General features: G+C 38.1%; 1 protein-coding gene across 1 annotated transcript in view; it reads right to left on the bottom strand.

Moving 5' to 3' along the window:
• The window catches only part of LOC106096357 (uncharacterized), a 59,613-nt gene that overhangs the window by 3,254 nt on the left and 28,701 nt on the right, over positions 1-27,658 (bottom strand). The window contains exons 6-8 of the mRNA XM_059369902.1: positions 8,073-8,344; positions 1,202-1,345; positions 240-1,130 (exon numbers count right to left, since the gene is read on the bottom strand). Coding sequence (XP_059225885.1) covers positions 240-1,130; positions 1,202-1,345; positions 8,073-8,344 — 1,307 coding nt within the window. The remainder of the gene's footprint in view (positions 1-239; positions 1,131-1,201; positions 1,346-8,072; positions 8,345-27,658) is intronic.

Raw genomic sequence — 27,658 nt, 5'->3', positions numbered from 1 at the left:
AATTTTTTAAGTCCCTAGGATTTCCGGGATCCATTTGTCAGGCCCTTTAAGTTGGTCAACTCGGTATTTTGGAAATTTGTTAGGCCTGCCAAATCTTCCTTTTTTTTTTTGCTGTATAGTGCCTTAAACTCCCTACAGGGATTTTAGTCGAAATTCTACATTTTCGACATACCTAATGTGCTGTAGAGTAATTTGTTTAAATCCTTAAACAATTTTACCTTGAAAATTCTTTTACTTACATCAACAAATCCTTGATTTAGCAGCTCATGTCTTCCCTCAAAGTACTCATCAATAACCCTCGTTATAGTCATCCTCAGACGTGAACTATTAAAATGAGGTGGCAGCTCCAAAAATTCTCGCAAAAGATAATCGAAATCTGCGTCGAAAGCTTTACGCAATGCTTTTTGCTCTAGAATGGCCACAGCACGTACAGCTCCTTCGCCAGGCACAATTCCAGTCATAAAAGGCACAGCTTTGTAATCTCCTCGTCTAAATATATCCGTTGGATTCTCGGTGAAAAAAGCATCACTGGAATTGAAATTTTCAACTACCGGTCTGTAAACGGTTAGCGGATCTACATCCCAGTATTTTATAGCATCAGCAGCTTTAAGTAAAGTTTCCACATCAACTGTCCTTAGGGCCTTCACCAATTTTGCTGTACTCAATTCATTGGCATTGTCTATATTCGAATATTTGGCTGTCAAGCGGGCTAATTTCAAAGAATTGGGTTGTATGCCAAATGGCACATTTGCTGGACCACTCATAGAGATGACTCCTTGGAACAGACCTTCAGAATGTTTGCTTAACATATGCATATGAGCTGACACACCACCTGCACTTTGTCCAAATATTGTCACCTGATTGGGATTTCCCCCAAAGGCCACAATATTCTTTTGTACCCATTTAAGGGCCAATGTTTGATCTTTCAAACCAAAATTGCCGGGCACAATTGCATCCTCGGTGGATAAGAAGCCAAAGACACCCAAGCGATAATTGAAAGTAACCAAAATAACTTCCTGGGTATCCATGAAATATTCGGGACCCACCAGGGCGGGATGGGAAGAGCCAGCAAACCAACCTCCGCCATGTATGTAGACCATGACCGGTAATTTGTCCCTGGAATGGCGGTGCTAGGAAGAAAGGGAAAAGAGAAATATGGTTAAGAGTATTCAAGTAAGATGTTGCTTGCCGACTAACTTACTGTTGGCCTATATACATTCAAATAGAGACAATCCTCTGCCCCACTGGCCTGGGGATTGGGCACTAATGTGTTCTTTTGTATACAGTCAGACTTGGTTTCTGTGGCATTAATGACTTCAAATGAGCGAGGATAGGCTTTTGGATGCTGTAAGAAAAAAAAGTTTTGGGGTTTTTCTTGAATCATAACCCTGAGGAATAATTTGGTGTCATAGTCTTGGTTCTAGACGAGCAGAGCGAAACACTGTTGTAGGACATGCATTTTTAATTGCCTTTTACAAATTTAAAAAATAAAAAAAGACTCTCTTGCTAAAAATTTTCAGTATCGGACTTTTATTCACTAAGATTTTCACGATGTTGAACAAATTAGTAAGAAATGAAAATTTGTATGTCTCTCGAATTTAGTTATCCCTCATTATACGGTGGTGGGTTTTAAAAAAAAAACATACTCGTGTATAAACAATTATTCATAACAAATTTAAGTTCACGGTGGCGTATACTGTTTGAAACTCAATTGAATCGATTATACGACACAATGAATGCTCATCATAAATAAACACCAATGCCCAGGAATGCCAACTTAGTGCTTTTCGTTCTAAATTTGGTGCCTTTTAGGATACCAGAAACCCGAAAAGCCACTATCTAGTGGAAACAAAATCAAGTAAGAGCGTGCTAAATTTGGCCGGGCCGAATCTTATATACCCTCCACCATGGATAGCATTCGTCGAGTTTTTTGTGCGGTATCTCTTTTTAGGCCAAAAAGAATAACGGATAGTAATTGCTACGCTATTGGAGATATACCAAGTTGTAGTCCGATCCGGACCATAAGTGAACTGAATGTTGAAGACTTTAGTAGAAGTCATTTTGTAACATTTCAGTCCATTCGGATAAGAATTGGGCCTTGGAGGGGCTCAAGAAACATAATCGTGAAATCGGTTTATATGGGAGCAGTATTAGGCTATAGATCGATGAAGACCATATTAGACATACACGATCAAGGTCATGTGAGATGCCATTGTATGAACTTTCAGCAAAATCGCATAAGAATTGTGCCCTCTAGAGGCTTAAGAAGTCACGATCCCAGATCGGTTTATATGGCAGCTATATCAGGTTATGTACCGATTTGAACCATACTTAGCACAGTTGTTGGAAGTCATAACAGAAAAGCTCATGCCAAATCGGGTGAGAACTGCGCCTTTATTGGCTCAAGAAGTCAAGATCAAATATCGGTTTATATGGTAGCTATATCAGGTTAATAACCGTTGTTGGAAGTCCGAACTAAAACCCTCATGCAAAATTTCAGCCTAATTGGATAAGAATTATGCCCTATGGAGACCTAAGAAGTCAAGATACCAGATCTGTTTATATGGCAGCTATATATGGGAACAGTATTAGGCTATAGATCGTTGAAGACCATATTAGACATACATTGTATGAACTTTCAGCACAATCGGATAAGAATTGCGCCATCTAGAGGCTTAAGGAGTCACGATCCCAGATTGGTTTTTATGGCAGCTATATCAGGTTATGAACCGATTTCATCCATACTAAGCACAGTTTTTGGAAATCATAACAGAAACCTCATGCCAAATCGGGTGAGAACTGCGCCCTCTATTGGCTCAAGAAATCAAGATCAAAGATCGGTTTATACGGCAGCTATATCAGGTTAATGACCGATTTCAACCATACTTAGCACAGTTGTTGGAAGTCAAAACTAAAATCCTCATGCAAAATTTCAGGCTAATTGGATAAGAATTGTGCCCTCTAGAGACCTAAGAAGTCAAGATCCCAGATCGGTTTATATGACAGCTATATCAGGCGATGTACAAATTCAAACCATAGTATGCACAATTGTTGAAAGACATAAATGCGCCCTCTATTGGCTCAAGAAGTCAAATCGGGAGATCGGTTTATATAGGAGCTATATCAGGCTATGAAGCGATTTAAGCCGTACTTAGCACAGTTGTTGGAAGTGATAACAAAACAGTACATGCAAAATTTCAACCAAATCGGATAAGAATTGCACCCTCTAGAAACTCAAGAAATCAAGACCCAAGATCAGTTTATATGGCAGGTTATATACCGATTTGAACCATACTAACCACAGTTGTTGGAAGTCATAACAGAAAAGCTCATGCCAAATCGGGTGAGACCTGCGCCTTTATTGGCTCAAGAAGTCAAGATCAAAGATTGGTTTATATGGCAGCTATATCAGGTTAATGACAGTTGTTAGAAGTCATAACAGAAAACCTCATGCAAAATTTCAGCCAAATCGGGTGAGAATTGTGCCCTCTATTGGCTCAAAAAGTCAAAATCAATTATCAGTTTTTATGGCAGCTATATGAGGTTATAAACCGATTAGAACCATACTTAGCACATTGTTGGAAGTCAAACCAAACAACTTCATGCAAAATTTCAGCCAAATCGGATAAGAATTGCGCCCTCTAGAGGCTTAAGAAGTCAAGATCCCAGATGGGTTTATATGGCAGCTACATCATGATATGCGCCGATTTGAACCATACTTAGAACTATAGTTGAAAGTCATATCAAACAACTTCACACAAAATTTCAGCCATATCAGATAAGTATTGCGTTCTCTAGAGACCTAAGAAATCAAGATCGCAGACCGGTTTATATGACAGCTATATCAGGTTATAGACCGATTTGATCCATATTTGTTACAGTTGTTGGAAGTTATTATAAACAACTTCATCCTAAATTTCAGGAAAATCGGATAGGAGGATAGGAATAGCACCCTCTTGCGGCTTAAGAAGTCAAGACCCCAGATCGGTTTATATGACAGCTATATCAGGTTATCAACAGATTTGAACCATACTTAGCACAGTTGTTGGAAATTATACCAAAACACCACGTGCAAAATTTCAGCCAAATCGGGTAAGAATTGCGCTCTCTAGATGCTCATAAAGTCAAGACCCGAGATCGGTTAATAAGGCAGCTATATCAAAACATGGACCGATTTGGCCTATTTATAATTCTAACTGACCTATACGAATTAAATATATTTGTGCAAAATTTCAAGCGTCTAGCTTTGCTCCTTCGAAAGATAACTTGCTTTCGACAGACAAATGGACAGACGGACGGACATGTCTAAATCGTCTTAAAATGTCATGATGATCAGAAACATATGTACTTTATTGGATCTTAGACGCATATTTCGCTGTGTTACAAACGGTATGACGAAATTAGTATACCCCCTTGCTATGGTGGGGAGTATAAAAAGGCCTAGTGCCTTTTGGGATGGATGCTTTTTTGCATTTCTCTTGGTGTTTTTTACCCTTTTTTAAGTTTGAGTGTTTCATCTTGTTATGTGGAGCATTTGCTGGCCTATTTCGTTTAACATAAATTTTCCCACAAACATTCCATTAAAGAATGGGGTATATGTTCTTCTCTCAAATCATTGAGTAAAATCCAATGAAAGTTTTACCCAATGATCAGCGACCACTTTCGCCGAGTCCAAACGAAGCGCTGCTTAAGACACCTCTTCAAAGAAAAGTTTCATATTTTCACTGAACATGTTTCCTGGTGTTCCACCCGCGATTTGAACCTCGGCGTTCTGATGCCTCAATAAAATCCTCAGATGGACGATTAGAATACATACGACGACACATTATTTTTTGTCAATTCGTTCACTCGTCGTGATTTTGATTGATTTTTTTTACTTATTTCAAGAATAATCCAAACGCTAAGCTACAAAGCAAATTTTTTCCTTGATATTTCAAGGAAAAAATTTGCTATTGTAAATCTATTTGCAAAAATTTTCAAAACCCGGTGTTAGTGCTTGTTTACTCATTTTAGCACAAAATTTTACTCTTTTTACCCTTTTTACAATTTTTATTACGCTTTTTGTTGGTAAATTGTTGGCATCACTGCCAATGCATATCCGCACAAAGTTTTCTATCCCGCAGGTATAGAAAAAATTAACAAGAACAACACACGTACAGTGTAAGCAACTTCATTGCACTTTATTGATCGTTCGGGGTTTACTGTCACTCATACAAACACATTTTTTATCAAATATAGCAAAGTCACTTTAACTATTTTAGAAATTTCATTAATATAATTTTGTATACCCTACATTACTACTGTGGCACCGGGTATTATAACTTAGTGCATTTGGTTGTAACACCCAACAGGAAGAGAGATAGACCCATTGATAAATCAACCGATCGACTCATAATCACTTTCTGATTCAATTTATCTATGTCCGTCTGTCTGTCCATGTTAATTTGTGTACAAAGTAAAGGTTGCATTTTTCACCCGATCATCTTCAAATTTACGATCTTTTTGGCCTTATTGAAATTGGAAGAATTCGATTCGTATTTGGATATAGCTCCCATATGTTCGTTTGATTGGGACTAATATACCTAAAAATTGGTAATTTATTAACCAGTTCTTACAAAATTTGGCACGAATGATTCGCTTATAACTCTCGATATTGCTGTTGAATTTTGTAGAAATGAGTTCAGATTTAGCTATGTCACCCCTATGTTAGCGTCCTATATTCACTAGAATCGGTTCAGATTTATATATAGCAACCATATATATGTTCGTCCGTGACCCTACCCCTTACCACAAGGTAATTTAGTAAATGTCATGACGATCAAGAATATATATTGGGTTGCCCAAAAAGTAATTGCGGATTACTTCGGCGTTGACAAATGTTTTCACAGCTTGTGACTCTGTAATTGCATTCTTTCTTCTGTCAGTTATCAGCTGTTACTTTAAGCTTGCTATATATTAAATTCTTTCAACTTTGTTATTGTGCCCTTCACCATTTTAAACAGCGAGCATCCACCATGTCGTATAATCAATATAAACTGTCGCAGTTTGTACAGTACAAGTCACCATGTACTGAAACAAATGTTGAAAAACAAATTTTGAAAAACAAGAAAACTTTTTTACTATTTTTTTTTGTAATTTTCTTCATTCGGCAAACGCAGCAACGTCTTTCCTCTTTGGAATCCAATTTTTTTCGCATTGGTGTAAGATCATGTGAAAAAAGTTTAGAACTTGTAGCGTTTTACCTTGTGCTCGTTTTTGTACCCACCACCATAAGATCATCTAGTTATTCCGTTGTAAAATCTCAAAATATTGCTCTAAGACCCCATAAAGTAAACATATTCTTGAGTGTCTTGACATTCTGAGTCGATCTAGCCATGTCCGTCCATCCGTCTGCCGAAGTCACGATAGAGGTCGAACGCTTCAAGCTAGCCGCTTGAAATTTTGCACAGATACTAACTATCGATGTAAGTCGTTGGGGATTGCAAATAGGCCATATCGATTCGAATTTGAATATAGCTCCCATATAAACCGATCTCCCGTTTTGAGCCCTTACCAGCCGCAATTTTTGCATAATTTCCCTAAAATTTTGCATGTAGCATTCTATAATGACTAGTAATAGTCATTCTAGTACGGTCCTATCGGTCCATAACCTGATATAGCTCCAATGTAAACTGATCTCTCGATCATCCTTGTTCGGTTCCTACAAGCTTTAATTTTTGCCGGTTTGGCAGAATTTTGGTATGTAGAATAAATTATGCCCTTCCACTAAATTTAGTTTGTATAAATTTTTAGCTGATTCCATTGTGGTGGGTTCCCAAGATTCGGCCCGGCCGAATTTAGCACATTTTTACTTGTTATACCCTACAACACAAAACTGTGGAACACGCTATTATAACTTTGGGCATTTGTTTGCCACCATAGCGCAGAGGTTAGTATGTCCGCCTATAACGCTGAACGCCTGGGTTCGAATCCTGGCGAGACCATCAGAAAAAATTGTAAGCGGTGGTTTTCCCATCCTAATGCTGGCAACATTTGTGAGGTACTATGTCATGTAAACTTCTCTCCAAAGAGGTGTCGCACTGCACTGCGTTCGGACTCGGCTTTAAAAAGGAGGCCTCTGATCATTGAGCTTAAACTTGAATCGGACTGCACTCATTGATAAGTGAGAAGTTTGCCCCTGTTCCTTAATGGAATGTTTATGGGCACAATTTGCAATTTGCATTTGTTTGCAACGCGAAGAAAGAGATGAGCTATACCCATTGGGTGCATTCAGAGGGAGCTGGGTTGGACTCGAATGGGTCTGGCTGGGCAATTAAACTGGTGACATGTGTCGTGTGGTCCCAGGTCACAATCGAGACATACATCCTGTACATTGGCATCAGTCCTTGATCTGTAGGTGTTCAGATGGCGGCATCTGCGGATCATAATTCAGCCAGAACTACTCTGGTTTGCCGGGGGAGGTCAATTTCTTCAGGTACAATGAGAGGCGGTTGTACTCCCAGGACTTTATTCACCCGGCAGCTATTTACCGCATTTGCTACCGTATCTGCATGAATGTTGTCTAGACCCGTTTGATATACCGCTCTAGTTTCTCGTGAGGCTTAAAGGCAAAAGAGATCTATTGTCTATGGGCAAGGAGTGGACAGATTTTACAAAAACCTCCCTAATTTTCCACAATCCTTAAAATCCACCCGAGAGGCCGAGTAGGGAGAGGAGGCCTGTTTGCCCCATTTATTTTAGAAAAGCTGGTAATATGGCTCATCAATGAGCCATGAGAGTTTCGGAACTGGTCTCTGTTTGAGTAATGTTATCTTCCAGTATGTTTCTAAGAAACTTTGGGTACTTAAAGAGTCATCCAGTAGAATCTACAGCACTCGTTCAACTCCTCTATTAATTCACAAGATACGATCCATGAAATTTTCAGTTCAGGGATTCCGGGCTCATACTTACCTCTATAAGTATGAGTTTTTCTATTATAAAGGTAAGTATAAGCCGGGATGCAGATCTTTTGGGAATCAAAATTTTAAGTTTTGATTTTTTTCTAAATAAATAAAATTCAATTAAACACTTACACTGAATCTTAACTCTCCAATTGGGGGATAAGCATACGGTATTCCCAAAAAGGCTTCAAAATTTTCAATTCGATATCCTGGCATAAGTTTACCCAGCATACAGCCAGCATATGGGCTACAAACTTTGGGCTGTGGTGGTTTATACTCATAGCCAGAACTGTCATACGATGGTGTGGTAAGAGCCTGGCTAAGGGCATACGCCAATGGGATTATAATCATTAGCAGACATTTTAGCAAAACATTTGTCATCTTTTGGCAAAGGAAACGGATATCTGGAAAATAAAGAAACGAAAAGAGTTATTAATAGAATTTTAAAAACAAATTTGCATAACGGATATATTAAAACAATCAGCACCAGCTCTGGCATCATGATGAGATTTATGCTTAATAACACATTTGACCATTTTAAAACCATTTGGATTCGTAATTAATGAGGCATTATGGGAAAATTATGCAGATGCCTTCATTCATAGATCAGCATAATCCAATTTAAATTTGCATGCTTTGTGATTTTTTTCTCGACTTTAGCTAATCTTTTAAGCCTCTCCTTTACAATGTTGCTAATTAATGGCTACATGATGGACAGAGCCAGAGGGCTTGTATGTTTTCAGATAAAACTTTTGATTAAGTTATTATGCCACTTTGCTTAGCATGATGTCAACTTCTATTAAAAAATTGAATTGTCTAATCGGGTTTTACCCTGCCTCATATTTTTGGGGGGGTTTTATTGTTCCAAAACAAGTAAACATCTAACATCTTTGAGCTATCGGTTCCGAACGATCACTGCTTAGTGTCCAAAATGATCATTTCTATTTTTGGAATGGCGCCTAAGAGGGCAGTTAAATTCAAATCAGCTACCGTTGTGAAATGAGTTCGGCGGCTCGTGTGATTATCGACAATCAAAGATGTATCGGTCTCTTTTCAACTGGCGTTTGTTTTCAGTCTTGAGTTTGTTGACAAGAGCTATCAATTCGAAATCATAATAAAATTTTAAAGGGCTATTGTTGATTATTGGCCAACGGCAATGTCGCAGCTTAGCTTGCTTATGGTGGGTCCACTAAGATAGTGACTTTGTGTTGTTCACTAATCGATTGATTGGTCAGTTGTTAAGTTTTTATTATGGAAATAGGGGCGTGATGTACATAATTTGAAGAAATTCGTTTAGGGTATTTTATATGATTATTAGCTGGCTTTAAATTCGAAATTATAGGTCATTGTTATATTCGATTGTATTAATTCATGGCTATTAGAAAAAAAGAAAACGTATGCCTGTCTAATGCAGTATAAATGGAGTTCGGTTTATGCGGGGTAAATATCATAGTAAGAAACTCAATATTTGCACAATTACTATGAGGTAGAATGGATAAAGTGATTTTTGAAAATTTGTGCTGAACATTTGTATGTGGTGGACTGAGAGGATATATCACATAGATGTATGTAGATAACAAATATAAATTCTGTAGATAATGCTAATCAGAATAACTATGAAATTTTTTGGTTAATTTATTTTGATCAGCTTTTAGGACTTTTCATTCAAACACAAATGGTTCTAGAAACAACAAGTAAATGCGTGGTAAGTTTTCCCAGGCCCAATCTTGGAAACCCACCACCATGGATTTTGAAGGGCATAAATTTATTCTACTATACCAAACTTCTGTCAAACCAGTAAAAATTAAAGCTCTAGGAACCGAACAAGGATGATCGTGAGACCGGTTTTCGTGGAAGCCATATCAGGTTCACGTGGGAGCCTATTTGAACCGTATTTGCCACAGTTGTTTGCACCGCATGCAAACTTTCAGCCAAATCGGACAAAAATTGCGGCTTGTAAGGGCTCAAGAAGTCAAATCGGAAGATCGGTTTATATGGGAAATTGCGGCTTCCATCCCCAATGATCTACATCAATATTATGTATCTGTGCAAAATTTCAAACGTCTAACTTTCGGCGTTCGACCGCTATCGTGATTTCGACAGACAGACGAACATGACTAGATAGACTCAGAACGTCAAAAAGGTCAAGAATATATATGTAACATAGGATCTTAGACGAATATTTCGAGGTGTTACAAACGGAATGACCAGATTAGTATACCCCAATGTGTATAACAAACGAGCACTGGTAAGAAGGACGCTCTTTTCACGTGCCACAGTGAGAGAGTTTCGAGAAAAAAAAACTAGTAAAAACTGCAGTTTGAGAACGGGTAGAAAAACTTTTTGAAATTTAGAGCCAGGGTGGCTTGGAAGGCCCCCAAAGTTGGTTATCTCACCATTTCGAAAATTTGTTCGGATTATCAAAACTACATTGTGGTCCGATTTCCATAAATGTTGATGTATAGTGCTAGAAACAAATCCTCATAAGGTCATCAATATCTCATCTGGTTTCGAAGATACTAAACTTTTAATTTTTTTGTTTTTGAACTTTTGAGCGAGACATGCTTCGTATTTGCAACGACTTTGCCGCCTAAAGTGCCAGCCCACAAATTAAAACCAATAAGGAAGGACAAAAGTGGGGCGCTGCCGATTGTATTATACCCGACACCTACCCTATAAGTACAATGTGGGAGCTATATCCAATTCTGAATTCGTATCAAATTTCGGGCACATATATTAAAACTGTTATAACTACGGTTGACAAATGACAACACTATTGCACATTACCCAAAATCTGACGAACATATGTATGAGAGCTTTATCTAAATCTAAACCGATTTCAAGCAAGCTTCTCAAATATTGTGGTAGTCGTCGAGAAAAGCATTGAGAATAATGTTGGTAAGATTGGTCAATAAATGCGCTTGCAGTGGCTCTTGGAGTGAAAATCGGGCGATATACGGCTATATCTAAATCGGAATCGATTTCTTTGAAATTCACCTGTATTGTCGAAAGTCATAAGAAAATCTCTCCAGCCAAATTTTGAGAGAATCGGTTAACAAATCGGCACTTTATTGCAATATTTCACAAAATCGGACAAATATATATAGGGGAGCTATATCTAAATTAGAACGGATTTCAAGCAAACTTCTCAGTTATTGTGATAGTCGTCAAGGAAAGCGTTGTGCCAAATTTTGGCAAGATTGGTCAATAAATGCGCTTAATGTGCACCAGAAGTTAAAATCGGGCGATATATTAATATATATATATATGAAAGCTATATATAAATCTGAACCGATTTCCATGAAATTCGCTGGAAATATCAAGAGTAAAGAGAAAATCTTTCCTGCTAAAATTTGTTGAGAATCGGTTAACATATGACCATTTTATTGCATTATTACTGCAAATCGGACGAATATATATATGGGAGCTACATCCAAATGTGAAACAATTTTTTTCAGTTTCAATAGGCTTCGTTTCTAGTCCGAAAAACATGCCTGTACCAAATTTGAAGACGATCGGATGAAAACTGCGACACAAATTTCGGACTGCAGCACGCCGTTCGGCCTCGGCTGTAGAAAGTGGCCCTCATCATTGGGCTTGAACTTGAATCAGACAGCACTCTTTGATATGGGAGAAGTTTGTCCCTGTTTCTTAATGGGACGTTCATGTGCAATTCCGTTTTCAAATGAGATTATAGACTGATTTGGACCAAACATACCATGGATGAAAATTTATAACAAAACACTTCGTGCAAAATTTTAGATCGGCCAACAATTGCGGCTTCTAAATGATGAAGAACTCAAATCGGGATATCGGTTTATATGGGACCATACCGTTGGAAATCGTAACTTTACTCAATGTGTAAAACTTCAGCCCAAATCAAATAAAAATTGAGGAATTTAGGGGCTCAAGATTTCAATTCGTGAGATCGGTTTATATGGGAGCTATATCAGGTTATATATCTATTCGGATCAAATTTAGCACGATTATTGGGAGTCAAAACAGAACACTACGCGCAAAATTTCAACTAAATCCGATAATAATTACATTATCTAGGGGTTCAAGACTTTAAATCAGGAGATCGGCTACAGGCCATACTTAGTGCGATCGTTGATTGTCGTAACAGAACACTGTGTGCAAGATTTCAGCCCAATCAGATAATGATTGCAGCTTCTAGGAGCTCAAGAAGTCAAGTGGAAGGACCAATACATATGGGAGCTATATTCAAATCTGAACCGATTTGGCCCATTTGCCCCCCAACGAGTAGTGCAAAATTGAAAGTAGATATTTTTATTCATTCAACTGCTATGATGATTGTCGCAGACAGACGGATGGACGGACAAACATGGCTAGATCGATCTATCAAGATTGGTTCATCGATGACCAAGAATATTTACATATACTTTATGGGGTCCCAGGCTAATATTTTATTATACCTACCGCCATAAGATGGGGTATACTAATCTAGTCATTCCATTTGTTACACTTCGAAATATTGATCTGCATTCCCATAAAGTATATATATATTCTGAATCGTCTCGACATTCTGATTCGATCTTGCCATGACCGTCTGTCGAAATCCCGATAGTGGTCAAACGCATAAAGCTGGCCGCTGAAATTTTACATAGATATTTAATATGGATGTAGGTCGCTGGGGATTGCGAATGGGCTATATCTGTTCAGATTTGGATATAGCTCCATATAAACCGATCTCACAATATGACTTCTTGAGGCCCTGGTAGCCACAATTTTCGTCCGATGTTGCAGAAATTTTGCACAAAGTGTTCTGTTATGGCTTTCAACAACTGTGCTATGTACGGTCCAAATAGATCTTTAACCTGATATAGATCCATTATAATCCGATCTCCCGATTTGACTTCTTGAGCTCCTTGAACCCACAATTTTCCTCCGATTTGGCTTAAATTTTGCACGTGTTGTTCTCTTTGAACTTCCAACAACTGTGATAAGTACGGTTTAAATCGGTCTGTAACCTGATATAGCTCCCATATAAATCGGTCTTTCGACTATCCCTGTTCGGGTCCTAGAAGCTTAATTTTTCTGGTTTGACAGAAGTTTGGTATGTAGATTAAAATTATGCCCTTCAACTAAATTTGGTTTGTATAAATTTTTAGCAGAATCCATGGTGCTGGGTTCGCAATATTCGACCCGGCCAAACTTAGCGCGCTTTTACTTATTTGAGATGGAGTCCCACTTTAGGTAGTCACTTTTTTGAGGCCTTATCAGAATTAGTGGCTGTGAATGTACGCAAGTTGTTGGGCTTTTTCAAGCAATCTCGATGGTTAAATGGATCTTCTGTTCCTGTAGTTCGTCTATTTCTGTGTTATCACTATGGATGGAAATGATTAAGTGAGCCTGATTGAAGTCTGTCATTTGAACTTCAGAATCTACCCACTTCCACGGCAGATTTCTATAATCTATTCTACCTGGCCATTCTCACATCTTCTGCAAAATTCCCTACAATTCCTTGGAATATCTCTGTGGCCCTATATCAAGAATAGGTGAATTTTGAACTGTTCAACCATCTCGTTGAGAGGTCTGCGACAGCCGAGGGCGGTTTTTGTACTTTGAAATACGTTATCCAGGGATTTAATGGCTGCCTGCTGTCTGAGACAATATTTAAGCCAATCGTCGTTATGACATTACATCTTAGCCATTCCACCAATTCCTTAATCGCAAGGATCTCCGCTTGACACACACTGCAGTGGTCGGCTAAACTGTTCGATATGACCAGTTCTAGATCTTTAGAGTACACCACAAAGCCCACCTGGTCGTCTAGTTTGGAACCATCCATATAGAAGTCTACGTAACTTCTGTTACCAGGGACATCGTAGTTCCAATCGTTTCTATCAGGAATTCAGGAATAGTGGTACAGTACTATTTATCAAAAAGCGGCTCAGGTTGGGCGTAATTCACACTGCCTGGAACATCGGACATTGTGTCAAGGATAACACAGTGTCCGTAGCCATTACATGACCAAAGAGAAAGCTCCCTTAGCCTCACCGTAGTGGTCGCAGCAAATTGTCTGGCCACAATGTCCAGAGGCATTAGGCATCAAATCCATTGCATCATATGGTGTCTGAGGATCAGTACGGCTGTGACGCACAAACAAGCCATCCTTTGGATTCAGTTGAGTATTGAACAGTAGGTGGATAATTAAAGCGCCGTACACAAGGCTACAACACCATATTGCATTAAAGATCTTAGGTTAAAGTGGCAGTCTGCCATCAGGCTCACTTAGACGTTTTCGTCCATTGTGATACCAGCTAAATCGCTTAATAAAGCCCAACAATTCGCAAATGTTCATATCCGCTAATCAACGTCGTTGCTGGCAACCTTTAGTTTGTAAGCATGTTTTCCGATCAGACAGTGGCCTATTATGACGGACACAATGACTGAGATGTCTGAGACTTCTTTAAGTCTAGATTAGGCCACATAATTTAGGAGTGCTCACAGCCCCCACTTTGTGGCCATTTATCATTACTTGCCCTTTGGGCCTGATCCTTAAGACCAAGCTTACATGTCGCTAGAGGCATACCCACAGATTGCAGTTCTCCTAAAATGTATAAGGTAGTTCCTAGTCTCGCAAGCTCGCCCGCTTTACAATTGCCTGGGATATCTCTGTGGCCCGGCAGCTAGAACAGGTGAATGTGAACAGCAATCTCGTTAAAAAATCTGCGACAGTCGAGGGCGGTTTTGTGTTCAGAAATACGTTCTCCAGAGATTTAATGGCTGTCTAAGAAGATATTTATGCCAATCATCGGTATGACATTATATCTTAGCCCTTTCACCACTTCCTTAATTGCAAGGATCTTCGCTTGATTCACACTGCAGTGGTCGGGTAACCTTTTGGATCCGGTTGAGTATTGAACATTAGGTGGAATTTTGAAGCGCCGTCCCCCAGACCACAACACCATGTAGCATTATAGGTCTGACAACTGCAGTGTATAACCAATGCATGACGTGCTGTCTAAACCCCAACTATTGTCAATGGCTCTCTTGCAGGTGTATAGGGCAAGAGTTGCACTTCTTGCCCTTTCCAAAATGTTTAATTTGAAGTTCAATTTCCTGTACAGCAAAACACCCAGGAATTTTGCTCTTTCTGTAAATATTGGTACTAACTGTCGGTTCTTATTTTTAGCAGCTTTGTAATCACAAAGGATCCAAGCACTTACGGTAGGTTGTTATTGTCCTTTAAGATGATATATTTCGATTTTATTCTGATAATGTATGCAGTATTTATTGCTCTGGGCCAAAAATTCCACTGTTAAGGTCTCAAACAAACTTCGTTGTTTTATTTTGCTATTTGATTTTTAATTTGCAATTTTGTACGTAATATTGGAGAACAACAATAATTATAACAATTGCAATATGTACCACTTATAGGCAATATGCAAAATAACTCATTTAATTTTTTTACCTTTTCCGTTAGAGGTTCTGCAAATAGCACTAACCAGCTAGCAATGGTTATGGCTTTAAATTACACCAACAGATTAAAAGTAGAACTTTTCGCACGTCACTATTTCGCAAACTCTTTCCAATACGCAACACCGGTTTAACACACTTTTCTAATTGCCTCTTTTCAAATTAAAGCAAATATTGAATTTATTTTTTTATTGACTCAGATAAGAGGTTTTTTAGTTTTCTGTTTATTTTTTTTTTATTTTTTGTTATTAAAGAATTAAAGTATCATTTGAACAACACCACTTGATATTAGTCAAATTTGAAAATTATTCGTGTATGGAATCTTGTTTGAGTTCGTTACTGAAACGTTTTTTTTTTTTACTTTTAAAACATCTTTTAAGTTTGGCTAACACCGAACGTCTGCCAGATGTTTGGTATGACCGCTGATATTTTATTCTTGAAATGCGGGGAGCGGCAAAAATAAATGAATGAACGATGATGATAACGACAAGTGTCGTTATGGCGCTACAATGATTTGAATAATTTGCCTGATACCCGCGAACCGAACAACGCCGCAGATATCTTTCACTCACTGACTCTTTCGTATGTGTACACATATCGTTCGATTAGTAGACGAAGCAGCAACAAGCGCTGTGTGATGCACGTGCCGTCGCTCTATTAAAACTGGCCAATAACAATCTCCCGATTGTTGTTTGTTGAATTCATTCATCAATCGAACGCATTTCAACAATATGAGCACGAAGGCAGAGACACAGAGAAACTGAGAGTATGGCTTACATACGACTCGACTCGACGATCTCCAAAAATAACAAAAACAACCGTTAAATCGTTCTTCTATAAGCCATAAGGGAAATGAGAACAAAATATTTCTAAGCTCGAGGGAGACACGAGCCAGACTATAACACGCTTAAATCGTAAAACTAAACAACTTGTTCGTTTTCTGATCTACTAATAGGCTATTAATGCCAACATGTGGACATTTTTAAAAGTGCATTGATTTTTTACGCTCGTGGAAAAATTTCGTTAAACCGTAGATTATTTTGAAATCAGAATTTGAATGGAAATGGGGTCTTAATACAAGACTTTGTCCAGTTTTAATTTTCATAAGAACCCATGAAATCGTTTATTCAATATTATACCCACAACCGAAGGTTGTGGATACATTAATTTTGTCATTCCGTTGGCAACACATCGAAATATTCACTTCCGTCTCTATAAAGTATTGATCGTCGTAAAAATTTAAGACGATCTAGCCATACCCTTGCGTTTGTCCGTCCGTCCGTCTGTTGAAATCACACTTCAGTCTATAAAAATAAAGATATTGAGCCCAAACTTTACAAAGATTCTTTTTTTTCAAAGGCTACGTTCGAAAATAACCTATATCGGACTATATCTTTATATAACCCCCATATAGACCGATCTGCAGATTTAAGATTTAGGCCTATAAAAGCTAAATTTATTATCCGATTTCGCTGAAATTTTGAAGAATGCGTTGGGTTAGGCCTCTCGACATCCTCTCTTAATAAGGCCCAGATCGGTACAGATTTAGATTTATCTGCTATACAGACCGATCTCTCGATTTTGGATCTTGGGCCCATATAAGTCGTATTTATTATCTGATTTCGATGAAATTTGTGACAGTAAGTTATGTAAGGCCTATCGACATCTTTGTTTAATTAGGCCCAGATCGGTCCAGATTTGGATATAGCTGTCATATAGCCCGATCTCTCGATTTAAGATCTTGGCACGTAATATGCGCATTTATTGATCGATTTCACAGAAATTTGGTATAGCGAGTAGTGTTCGGCTCCTCAACATTCTTGTTAAATACGGCCCAGATCGGTCCAGATTTGGATATATCTGCCATGTATACCGATCTCCCGATTTAAGGTTCCAGACCCATAAAAGGTGAATCTATTGACCGATTTTGTTGAAATTAGGCAAAATGAGTTGCATTAGGACCCTCGACCGATGTACCGATCTAACGATTTAAGCCATTGGGTCAATAAAACCACGCTTACTACTTGATTTCGCCGAAATTTGACTCAGTGGGCTATGTTAAGCTCATCGACATTCTTGTCCTACATGGTTTAGATCGGTCTATATTTGGATATAAAGGGGGATTATTTCAGAGCTATAAGAACGTTTTTCAAAAAAAAACACATAAAATTCAGAAAAATGCATGAAATCTTTTTTGAATCGATTGTGCGGTCGATATAACTAAATGTTTGAAGACTATTTCATGCAAATGTTTACTGTGACTGCGCCTGTAATGGTCCATCCGCTTAATCCAATTTTGGCATACTATTTCCAACATATCGGCCGGTATCTCACGAATAAATGTTTCAATGTTGTCTTCCAATGCGTCAATTGAAGCGGGCTTGTCCCTACAGACATGAGCTTTACCATAGCGCTGCAAAGAAAAGTCTAAAAACCTTAAATCGCACAATCTGGGTATTGAACGTGAAATAAAACATTGACCGAACTCGCCTCTCAATAAGTCCATTGTTACGTGTACTGTGTGGCATATGGCATTTGGCACAGTTTTGTTGAAACCACATCTCATGCAAGTCAAGCTCTTGCATTTTGGGTAAAAAAAATTGGATATCATCTCACGATAGCGCTTACCGTTCACAGTTACGTTACGATTCGCATCATCTTTGAAGACGTACGGTCCAATGATGACACACCGCCGCACCAAAGTGTGACTTTTTCAGGATGCATTGGTAACTCTTGCGTTGCTTCGGACTGATCTTCTCTACAAAATCGACAATTCCGCTTATTTATGTACCCATTGCTTCGTCACTGAAGAAAAAGAAGCACGCGATGCACTTTCTTAACAGAGCACGCATTTTGATAATAAAATTCAAAAATTTGCAATCGTTGTTCGTTTGAAAGACGATTCATGGTTAAATTATAGACCAAACTGAAGATGTTTGGCAGTGGAACAAAACACGAAACGTGCGTGAGCTGTTTAAACCAGTGTTGCAATAAAGATGGTAGATAAATATCAACCTTTAGCTGTCATATGCATATACCGATCTCCCGATTCAAGTTTTTAGGCTCATAAAAGGTGAATTTTTTAACCGATGAATGTGGTACAATGAGTTGTGTAAGATCCTTACGTAGCCTTCTTGAATATGATGAGAATCGGACTACAGTTAGATATAGCTGCTTTGGGTTCATAAATTATGCATTTTTTGTGTATTAAGAGTCACATCCGCATATTGTAGTACTTCAACAATAGCGTTATCGGTACTATCTGTTATACCGCCAATACCATACATTCTCGAAGACAGAAACTTCATATTTTAACAGCGCAATTCATTATTGAATGATTACACCAATACTGAATTACCTAAATTAAGGAGTTTTTGAGAAATGGCAACAGGCATGGCAAACCTGCACTAATAGAAGGTACACTCTCAACTTCATCCCCTGTATACAGACATGAATGAAAAAAAGTCACGTAGAGTTAATCTTCTGCCAAACGCAGGATTTTGGCGATTATGGAAACTGGTACATATTTTCACAGCAAGTGAACTCTGTCGGGAAAATAAAAACAATGCGGAGCATGCAATACCAACTTGTGGATATTGGGAGAACAAAAGACTAGTATTCAACGAAGGCATGCTGAATATAACGAATCTGGAAGAATTTATTAGCAAAATGATAGAGGCGAATTGATTACACCAATACTGAATTACCTAAATTAAGGAGTTTTTGAGAAATGGCTACAGGCATGGCAAACCTGCACTAATAGAAGGTACACTCTCAACTTCATCCCCTGTATACAGACATGAATGAAAAAAAGTCACGTAGAATTAATCTTCTGCCAAACGCAGGATTTTGGCGATTATGGAAACTGGTACATATTTTCACAGCAAGTGAACTCTGTCGGGAAAATAAAAACAATGCGGAGCATGCAATACCAACTTGTGGATATTGGGAGAACAAAAGACTAGTATTCAACGAAGGCATGCTGAATATAACGAATCTGGAAGAATTTATTAGCAAAATGATAGAGGCGAATGAAAACCAAATGCAGAACGGGGATGGTGATTCCTGGCGTAGGGGAACTTTTGATAGTGCGTTATCATTATGCCCCTTCTCTATTTAATCTACTCTCTAGTTTACTCTACACCCAACTCTACACCCTACTCTACACTCTACTCTACTCTTCACTCTACTCTACACTAAACTCCACACTCTACTCTAAACTCTACTCTATACTCTACTCTACTCTACACTCTACTCTACTCTACAATCTACTCCTACTCTACTTTTATCTGGTAGTTTAGTTTTTCAATAATCTCCATAATTTGCATTTTATAGTAAATTTGATACTTTGATTTCGGAGAAGTTGATAGCACAGTTTTATTAGCATTTATCATATTTTGCTTTGAGCGCATACTTTGCTAAATGTAAGCCGCAGAATTTACCGTAGAATTCTCAGATCTAAGTGCATGATGAATACAATGTTTAAGTCGTCATAGTTGTTGTTTACATAGAAATCGTATTGAATTCCGCTGCTAAACAATAAACAAAACAACAGCAACAACAGTAGAATACAACTCATGACAACAAATTGTGCAGTTTTATAGAGAAAAACCGCGCAATTGCAATGTATGAATGAGAATACTACGCGTGTTATATTCAATCGATCAAGTTCTATTGTAAGGGACATTTGCATTTGAATACCAAAAAAATATAAAAAACTTGAAAAATATGTCGATTCAAATTAGCATTAAATATTTGTTGTACCCTGCACCATAGGATGTTAGGTAACCTAACATCGTTCGTCATTTCGTTTGTAAAGCCCTAAAATTTTGACTTAAGACACTTGCTAAAAAAGAAAATACAATAATTACTTGATAGCCACGACATTCTCTGGCGATTAAGCGAAGTCCAGGATCTCAAAATGATAGTGCTCGGGACATCAGTGAGGGGTCGTGAGTTCGATTCCCACCAGATGGTCCGTCGCTAAATGGACTAAAATTAGAAATTAGAATGCGACTCTAACATAACCTAACCTCACCATACGATGTCTAACTATCTCGAAATATTCCACGACAACTTATTTTCATATCGGAGGCCACTGTAGTGCAGAATTTGGCAAATCCGACCTTGACGCTGAATGCCTGGGTTCGATTCATGGCGAGAACATCTGGCTTCCAGGGGCTCAATAAGTCAAATCGGTAGATCGGTTTATATGGGAGCTTTGTCAGGTTATAGACCGATTTGGGCCGAACTTGGCACACTTGTTGGAAGTCATAACAGAACACTTTGTGAAATCGGACAAAAATTGCGTCTTCCAGGGGCTTAATAAGTCAAATCGGGATATCGGTTTACATGGGAGCTTTATCAGGTTATAGACCGATTTGGACCATACTTGACATAGTTGTTGGAAGTCATAACTGAACATTATGTGCAAAATGTTAGCCAAATCAGACAAAAATTGCGGCTTGCGGGGGTTCCAGAAGTCAAATCGTGAGATCGGTTTATATGGGTGTTATATCCAAATCTGCACCGATATGGCCCATTTACAATACCCAACGACCTATATTAGTAGCAAGTAGTAAGACTCAGAATGTCGAGACGATCCAGAATACGATATATATACTTTATGGGGTCGCAGATCAATATTTCGAATTGTTCCAAACGGAATGACTAGATTAGTACACCCCCATCCTATGGTGGTGGGTATACAAATAAGTGATGGTTTTCCCCTCGTAATTCTGGTGACATTTGTGTCATACATAGAAGCCTTTTAAAAACTTCTGTCCAAAGACGTGTCGCTCTGCGGCATGCAGTTCGGATTCGGCCCTTAGCATTAAGCTTAAACTTGAATCCGACAGCACTCATTGATATATAAAAAGATTGAGCCTTTTTCTCAATGGAATGTTCATCGTCAAATTTCAACTGCTTATCGTAAGTTGGTTAGAATTGTAAATGGCCCAATCCGGTGAATGTTGAATACATTTCTCATATAAAACAAGTTAGGAAAGCCAAAAATCGAGCAAATGTCGTTAGTTTTGTCATGGATTAACATGGGCAAAAGGGCAGAGAGACGGACATGGCTTCTTAAAATTAGAAAATGATTCTGATTCGATGCGCATCCTTATCAAAGGTTCTATCTCACTTCCTTTCGGATGTTAAAAGCCAATGCACTAAGTTATAATATTCAGCATCAGCAGATTTAATTTCTAGAGCCTCTTATGAATACAATTCTTATTCGATTTGGTTGCAATTTGTTATGTGATTTTGGTTATGGAGGCGACTATAGGCCATGATTAAATGGCATAGCAGCCTTGTAAAAATTGCTCCCCAAAAAGTTGTCGTCTTGTAGCATGCCTTTCGGACTCGGCTATAAAAATGAGATCCCTTATATATAAGCTTCAACTTCAATCGGACAGCACTGATCGATATGTTTGTGATCGGGAAGTTTTCCCCCTCTTACTTAATGAAAAGTACAAGTAAAAGAGTGCTAAATTCGGCCGGGCCGAATCTTATATACCCTCCACCATGGATTTAAATTATTTTGGTTTCAAGTCATATCGGGATATCGGTGAAAATTATATTAAATAAATCAGGTAAAAATTTAGGCTTCTTTAGGACTCAAGAAGAATATATGTTTATAGACCGATTTGGATCATACTTGGCATGGATGTTGAAATTTTAGCTAAATCAGATGAAAATTGAGGCTAATTGGGGCTAAATCTGAATCGATATAGCCAATTTGCAATCCACAACGACCTACATCAATAAGAAGTATCCATGCAAAATTGCAAGCGGGATGCTTTAAGCGTTCTAACGCTATCGTGTTTTCGACATACAGACGGACATGGCTAGATCGACTCAGAAACAACCCAGAATATATACTTTATGGGGTCGCACATCAATATTTCGAGGTGTTACAAACGGAATGACTAGATTGGTATACCCCCATCCTATGGTGGAGGGTATACAAAAAGAAATTGCGCCCTCTAGCGGTTCAAGAAGAGAAAATCTAATATCGGTTTATATGGCAGCTATATGAGGTTATTGACCGATTTGAACCATACATGACGCAGTTGTTAGAAATTTAAATAAAACACTTGATGCAAAATTTCAGTAAAACGGATAGTAATTGCTCCCTCTAGAGGCTCAAGAAGTCAAGATCCAAATCGATTTACATGGGACCTATATCAGGTTATGAACCGATTTGAACCATACTTAGCGCACTTTTGGAAGTCAAAACAAACCACTACATGCAAAATTTCAACCAAATAGGTTAATGGTTGCACCCTCTGGCGGCTCAATAAGTGAGAATGCGAGATCGGTTTTTATGGGCGCTATCTTAGGTAATGAACCAATTGAGGCCATACTTCGCACAATTGTTGGAAGTCAAAACAAACCAGTTTATTGAGATTTTTAGCTAAATTGGATAATAATTGCGCCCTATAGAGGCTCAAGAAGTCAAGATCCGAGATTGGTGTATATGGGAGCTATATCAGGTTACAAACCGATGTAAACCATACTAATCACAGTTGTTGGATGTAAACATGAAATACTTTGTGCAAAATTTCAGCCAAATCTAGCAATAATTAAGCCCTTTGGCTGATCAAAAAGTCAAGATCCGAGATCGGTTTATATGGAAGCTATATAAGGTTATAAACCGATTTGAACCATACTTACTACAGTTGTTAAAAGTAAAAATAAAATACCTGGTGCAAAATTTCAGCCAAATCGGATAAAAATTGCGCCCTCTAAAAGCTGAAGAAGTCAAGATCCAGGATCGGTTTATATGGCAGCTACGAGCTGGGCCGGGTTCAGATGATCCGCTTTGCTGCGCCTTCATTAACACCACCCGAAAAATATGTAATACCATAAATATATGCCCACAACAATTTGTTTATCTACTTCCAAACACTATACGCTTTATTTGAAACCCCTATAGCCATGATTAGCGAAATATTCCGATTTGGGGAAAGGGTTTTGGAGTCCCATATTGTCATGACTTCCCCCTTCCGATTTCGACAAATTATATAGCATATTGCTGCCTCCATGCCGTATTCGTAATCTACTGCCTAATGCCTTTTATTTTAGTCCTATATTGTCATTATTGTCCAATATGCCTATTTGAGGGGTTCAGGGTGGCGCCCTCGTGTACCAATGTTTATTATCAAATTAATACTCAACTCCCGAATATATTTAATTTAAGTCCCATATTGTCCCGATCGTTCTACTTTTATTTTTGGGTGGTGCTTTTGGGGTAAGGTGGAGGGACCGCTCCCTTACGATATCAACAAATTTTATAGCTTATTTCTCCTTCAACCCCATATTCGTAATCTACTCGCTAATATCATTAATTTGAGTCCCACATTGTCCCGATGGTGGTGGTGATTTTGGGGTAAGGGGGAGGGTCCGCCTCCTTACATTATCAACAAATTCTATAGCCTATTGGTCCTTCTAATAAGATTTTTTGAAGGGGTTTTGGGGTCGGGGCGGTCCTCTAGGTATCTGGACCCAATTTTTAATATCAAATTAGTACTCTACTCTCGAGTACCTTTCATTTGAGTCACATACTGTCACGATCGGTCCGCATTTATTTTTGGTGGTGCTTTTGGGAAAGGGGGGAGGGGTATCAAACAAGTAAAAGCGTGCTTAGTTCAGCCGGGCCGAATCTTGGGAACCCTTCACCATGGATTCTGCTAAAATATGGGAGCTATTGTATATTTGGTTATAAACCGATTTGAACCGTATTTGGCACAGTTGTTAAGAGTCATAACAGAACACTATGTACAAAATTTCAGCGGATTCGGAGAAAAATTGCGGCTTTCAGGGTCCCATATAAACGGGAGATCGGTTTATATGGGAGCAATATCAGATTATAGATGGATTCAGACCGTACTTGGCATGGACAATCCCAACTGGCTCACACTTATAGGAAGCATTCGTGCAAAATATCAAGCGTGCTTTCGATAGACTAAGAATATATACATATTTGGGCCTCAGATCAATATTTCTATATGTTACAAACAGAATGAAGAAATGAGTCTACCCCAATCTTATGGTGGAAGGTATAAAAACAAGTTTATTTAAATTATGGATCTGGGTGGAGTGGAGGGGATTTTTTCCGATTCAAAGTCAGATACTTAACACAGAATCCATAATATTGTTATTCAAGCTGATATTTAATTGACAGTGATATTAAAACATGAGTTTCTAGTCATTAAAATGTCGTAAATTATACTATGGCGCCATGACAAGCTAACAAGACTGAGCGGAAATTTACTGCACGAGCGTTAAAAATAGCTCCAATAGAAAGTATGACTAGAGAAGAACTAGAGCTAAAAATAAAATGAAGAATGAAGGTAATAAATACCAAGTTATGCATTCAGACAGACTGAACTATAGAAATATTCCAGTTGCGATTTGAACCTTAAATGATTTTCATGATGTTGAGTTTATACCCACTATTATAGGATACATACTATATAGGGAGGTATATTCGTTTCGTCATTCCATTTGCAATATATCGAAATATCCATTTCCGATCGTATCCAGTATATATTAGGGGGTTAATTTTTTTAATGGGCAAACGGTTATCAAAATAGGAATCTACAATGAATTCTAAGAAAATTTGCCCAAGAAAACATGGGTCTAAAAACCAAATCGAGTACCCGGTTATATGAGAGCTATATCCAAATCTGAACGGATTTTGACGAAGTTTATCACAAACTTTCAGATGGATAGTGGTACATTCCTTACAAAATTTCCTGCAAATCGATTGAAAATTGTGGTCACTACGACCTAATAGAACTTAATCGATATGTGTATATGGGACGCTAATTATGGTTTGAATTGGTCCGTAACCTGATATAGATCCAATGTAAACCAATCTCCCGATTTCACTTCTTAAGCCTTTGGAGAACGCAATGACGTTTTCTATGACCTTCAACATTCGTGCCAAATACGGTCTGAAGCGGTCCAAAACCTGATACAGCTCCCCTATAACCGATCTCCCGATTATAGTTCTTGAGGACGAAATTCTTATCCGATTTAGCTAAAATTTTGCACAGTAACTTTTACCATGACTTTTAACATACTTGCAAAATATGGACTGAAATGGTCTATAACCTGATATAGCTTCCATATAAACAGATCTCCCGATTTTACTTCTTAAGCTCCTATAGGAGCTCCGATTTGGTTGAAATTTTGCACAGTGACGGTTTCTACCTCTAACATACTTGCCAAAAATGGTAGGGTTCGGTTCATAAACTGAGATAGCTCCAATAGCATAGCAATTCTTATCAAATTTCCTTTGTTTGCCTATAAAGAGATACTGGGCAAAGAACTTGACAAATGCGATCCATGGTGGAGGGTATATAAGATTCGGCCGGACCGAAATTAGTACGCTTTTAATTGTTATACCCACCACAGAAGGATGGGGTATATTCATTTTGTCTTTCCATTTGCAACACATCGTAATATCCACCCTTTAAAGTATATGTATTCTTGATGGGGGTATACTAATCTAGTCATTCCGTTTGTAAAAACTCGAAATATTCATCTAAGACCCCATAAAGTATATATATTCTTGATCGTCTCGATGTTCTGAGTTGATCTGGCCATGTCCGTTCGTCTGTCGAAATCACGATAGCGGTCGAACGCGTAAAGCTACCCGCTTGAAATTTTGCACAGTTACTTAATATTGATGTAGGTCGCTGGGGATTGCAAATGGGCCATATCGCTTCAAATTTAAATATAGCTCCCATATAAACCGATCTCCTGAATTGACTTCTTGATGAAATTTTGCACATAATATTCTGTTATGGCTTCAAACAACTGTGCTAAGTACGGTTCAGAAAAAACCCGTACAAACTGATCTCCCGATTTGATTCTTGAACTCTTACAATTTCTGTCCGATTTGGCTGAAGTTTTGCATGTGGCATTCCGTTATAATTTCCAACAATTGTGCCAAGTACGATCCGAATCGGTCCATAACGTGATATAGTTCCCATGTAAACCGGTATTTGATCATCCTTGTTCTACTCGTAGAATCTTTAGTTTTTGCTAGTTTGACAGAAGTTTGGTATGTAGAATAAAATTATGCCCTTCAACTAAATTTATTTTGTATAAATGTTTTGAAGAATCCATGGTGGTGGATTCCAAAGATTCGGCTCGGCCGAACTTAGGACTCTTTTACTTGTTATACCTTACAGCACCACTGTGGTACAGGGTATTAAAAGTTTGCAACTCTGAAAAGGGAGAAAAGCTAGACTCATTGATAATTATACCGATCGACTCAGAATAACTTTCTGTTTTGATTTAGCCACGTCAGTCTGTTCGTCCGTCCGCCTGTTAGTCCATGCATTCTTTTCGTCAAGGTACAAGTCGTATTTGTTGTCCAATCGTCACGACAATTTGCACATGCCATTTTTATGGCCCAAGGATGAACGCTGTTAATTTTGATCGGCTCAGTTTTAGATATAGCTTTCATATATATATATCGCCCGATTTGCACTTAAATGGCCTTAGTAACCGCAATTTTCAACCGATTTGCATAAAATTTGGCACGAACTGTTTTATTACTGGTTTTAACATGTCTGCGAGATTTCATCAAAATCGGTTCAGATTTGGATATAGCTCTCATATATATGTATCGCCCGATTTGAACTTAAATAGCCGTAGTTATCACAATTTTCGACTGATCTGCACAAAATTATGCACAAATTGGTTTGTTGCTGATCTTTACATATCTGCAAGACTTCATCAAAATCGTTTCAGATTTAGATATAGCTCCCATAAATATGTATCACCCGATTTGCACTTAAACGAACGTGGTTTCTACAATTTTTAACTGATCTGCACAAAATTTGTCATGGATTGTTTTGTTACTGATCATAACGTATCTGCAAGATTTCATCAAAATCGGTTCAGATTTGCATATAGCTCCCATATATATTATCGTCCGATTTGGCCGTAGTTACCGCAATTTTCAACCAATTTTCATGAAATTTTCTCGGATTGTTTTGTTATTGTTCCTAACGTGTCTGCAAGATTTCATGAAATCGATTCAGATTTCAATATAGTTCGCATTTATATGTATCGCCCGATTTGCACTTAAACGGCACAAGATTTAGCACGCATTGTTTTGTTACTAATCTAAACATATATGCGAAACTTCACTATAATCGGCACGGATTTGGATATAGCTCCTATTACACTTATAAGGCCAGAAAAAACACAATTTTCAACCGATCTGCACAAAATGTGGCATCGATTGTTTT

This window comes from Stomoxys calcitrans, chromosome 5, assembly GCF_963082655.1.
Source record: "Stomoxys calcitrans chromosome 5, idStoCalc2.1, whole genome shotgun sequence".
In the NCBI taxonomy this organism is placed as follows: domain Eukaryota; kingdom Metazoa; phylum Arthropoda; class Insecta; order Diptera; family Muscidae; genus Stomoxys; species Stomoxys calcitrans.
The sequence above is the reverse complement of the archived record's forward strand: the minus strand, read 5'-3'. Positions and strand labels throughout refer to the sequence as shown.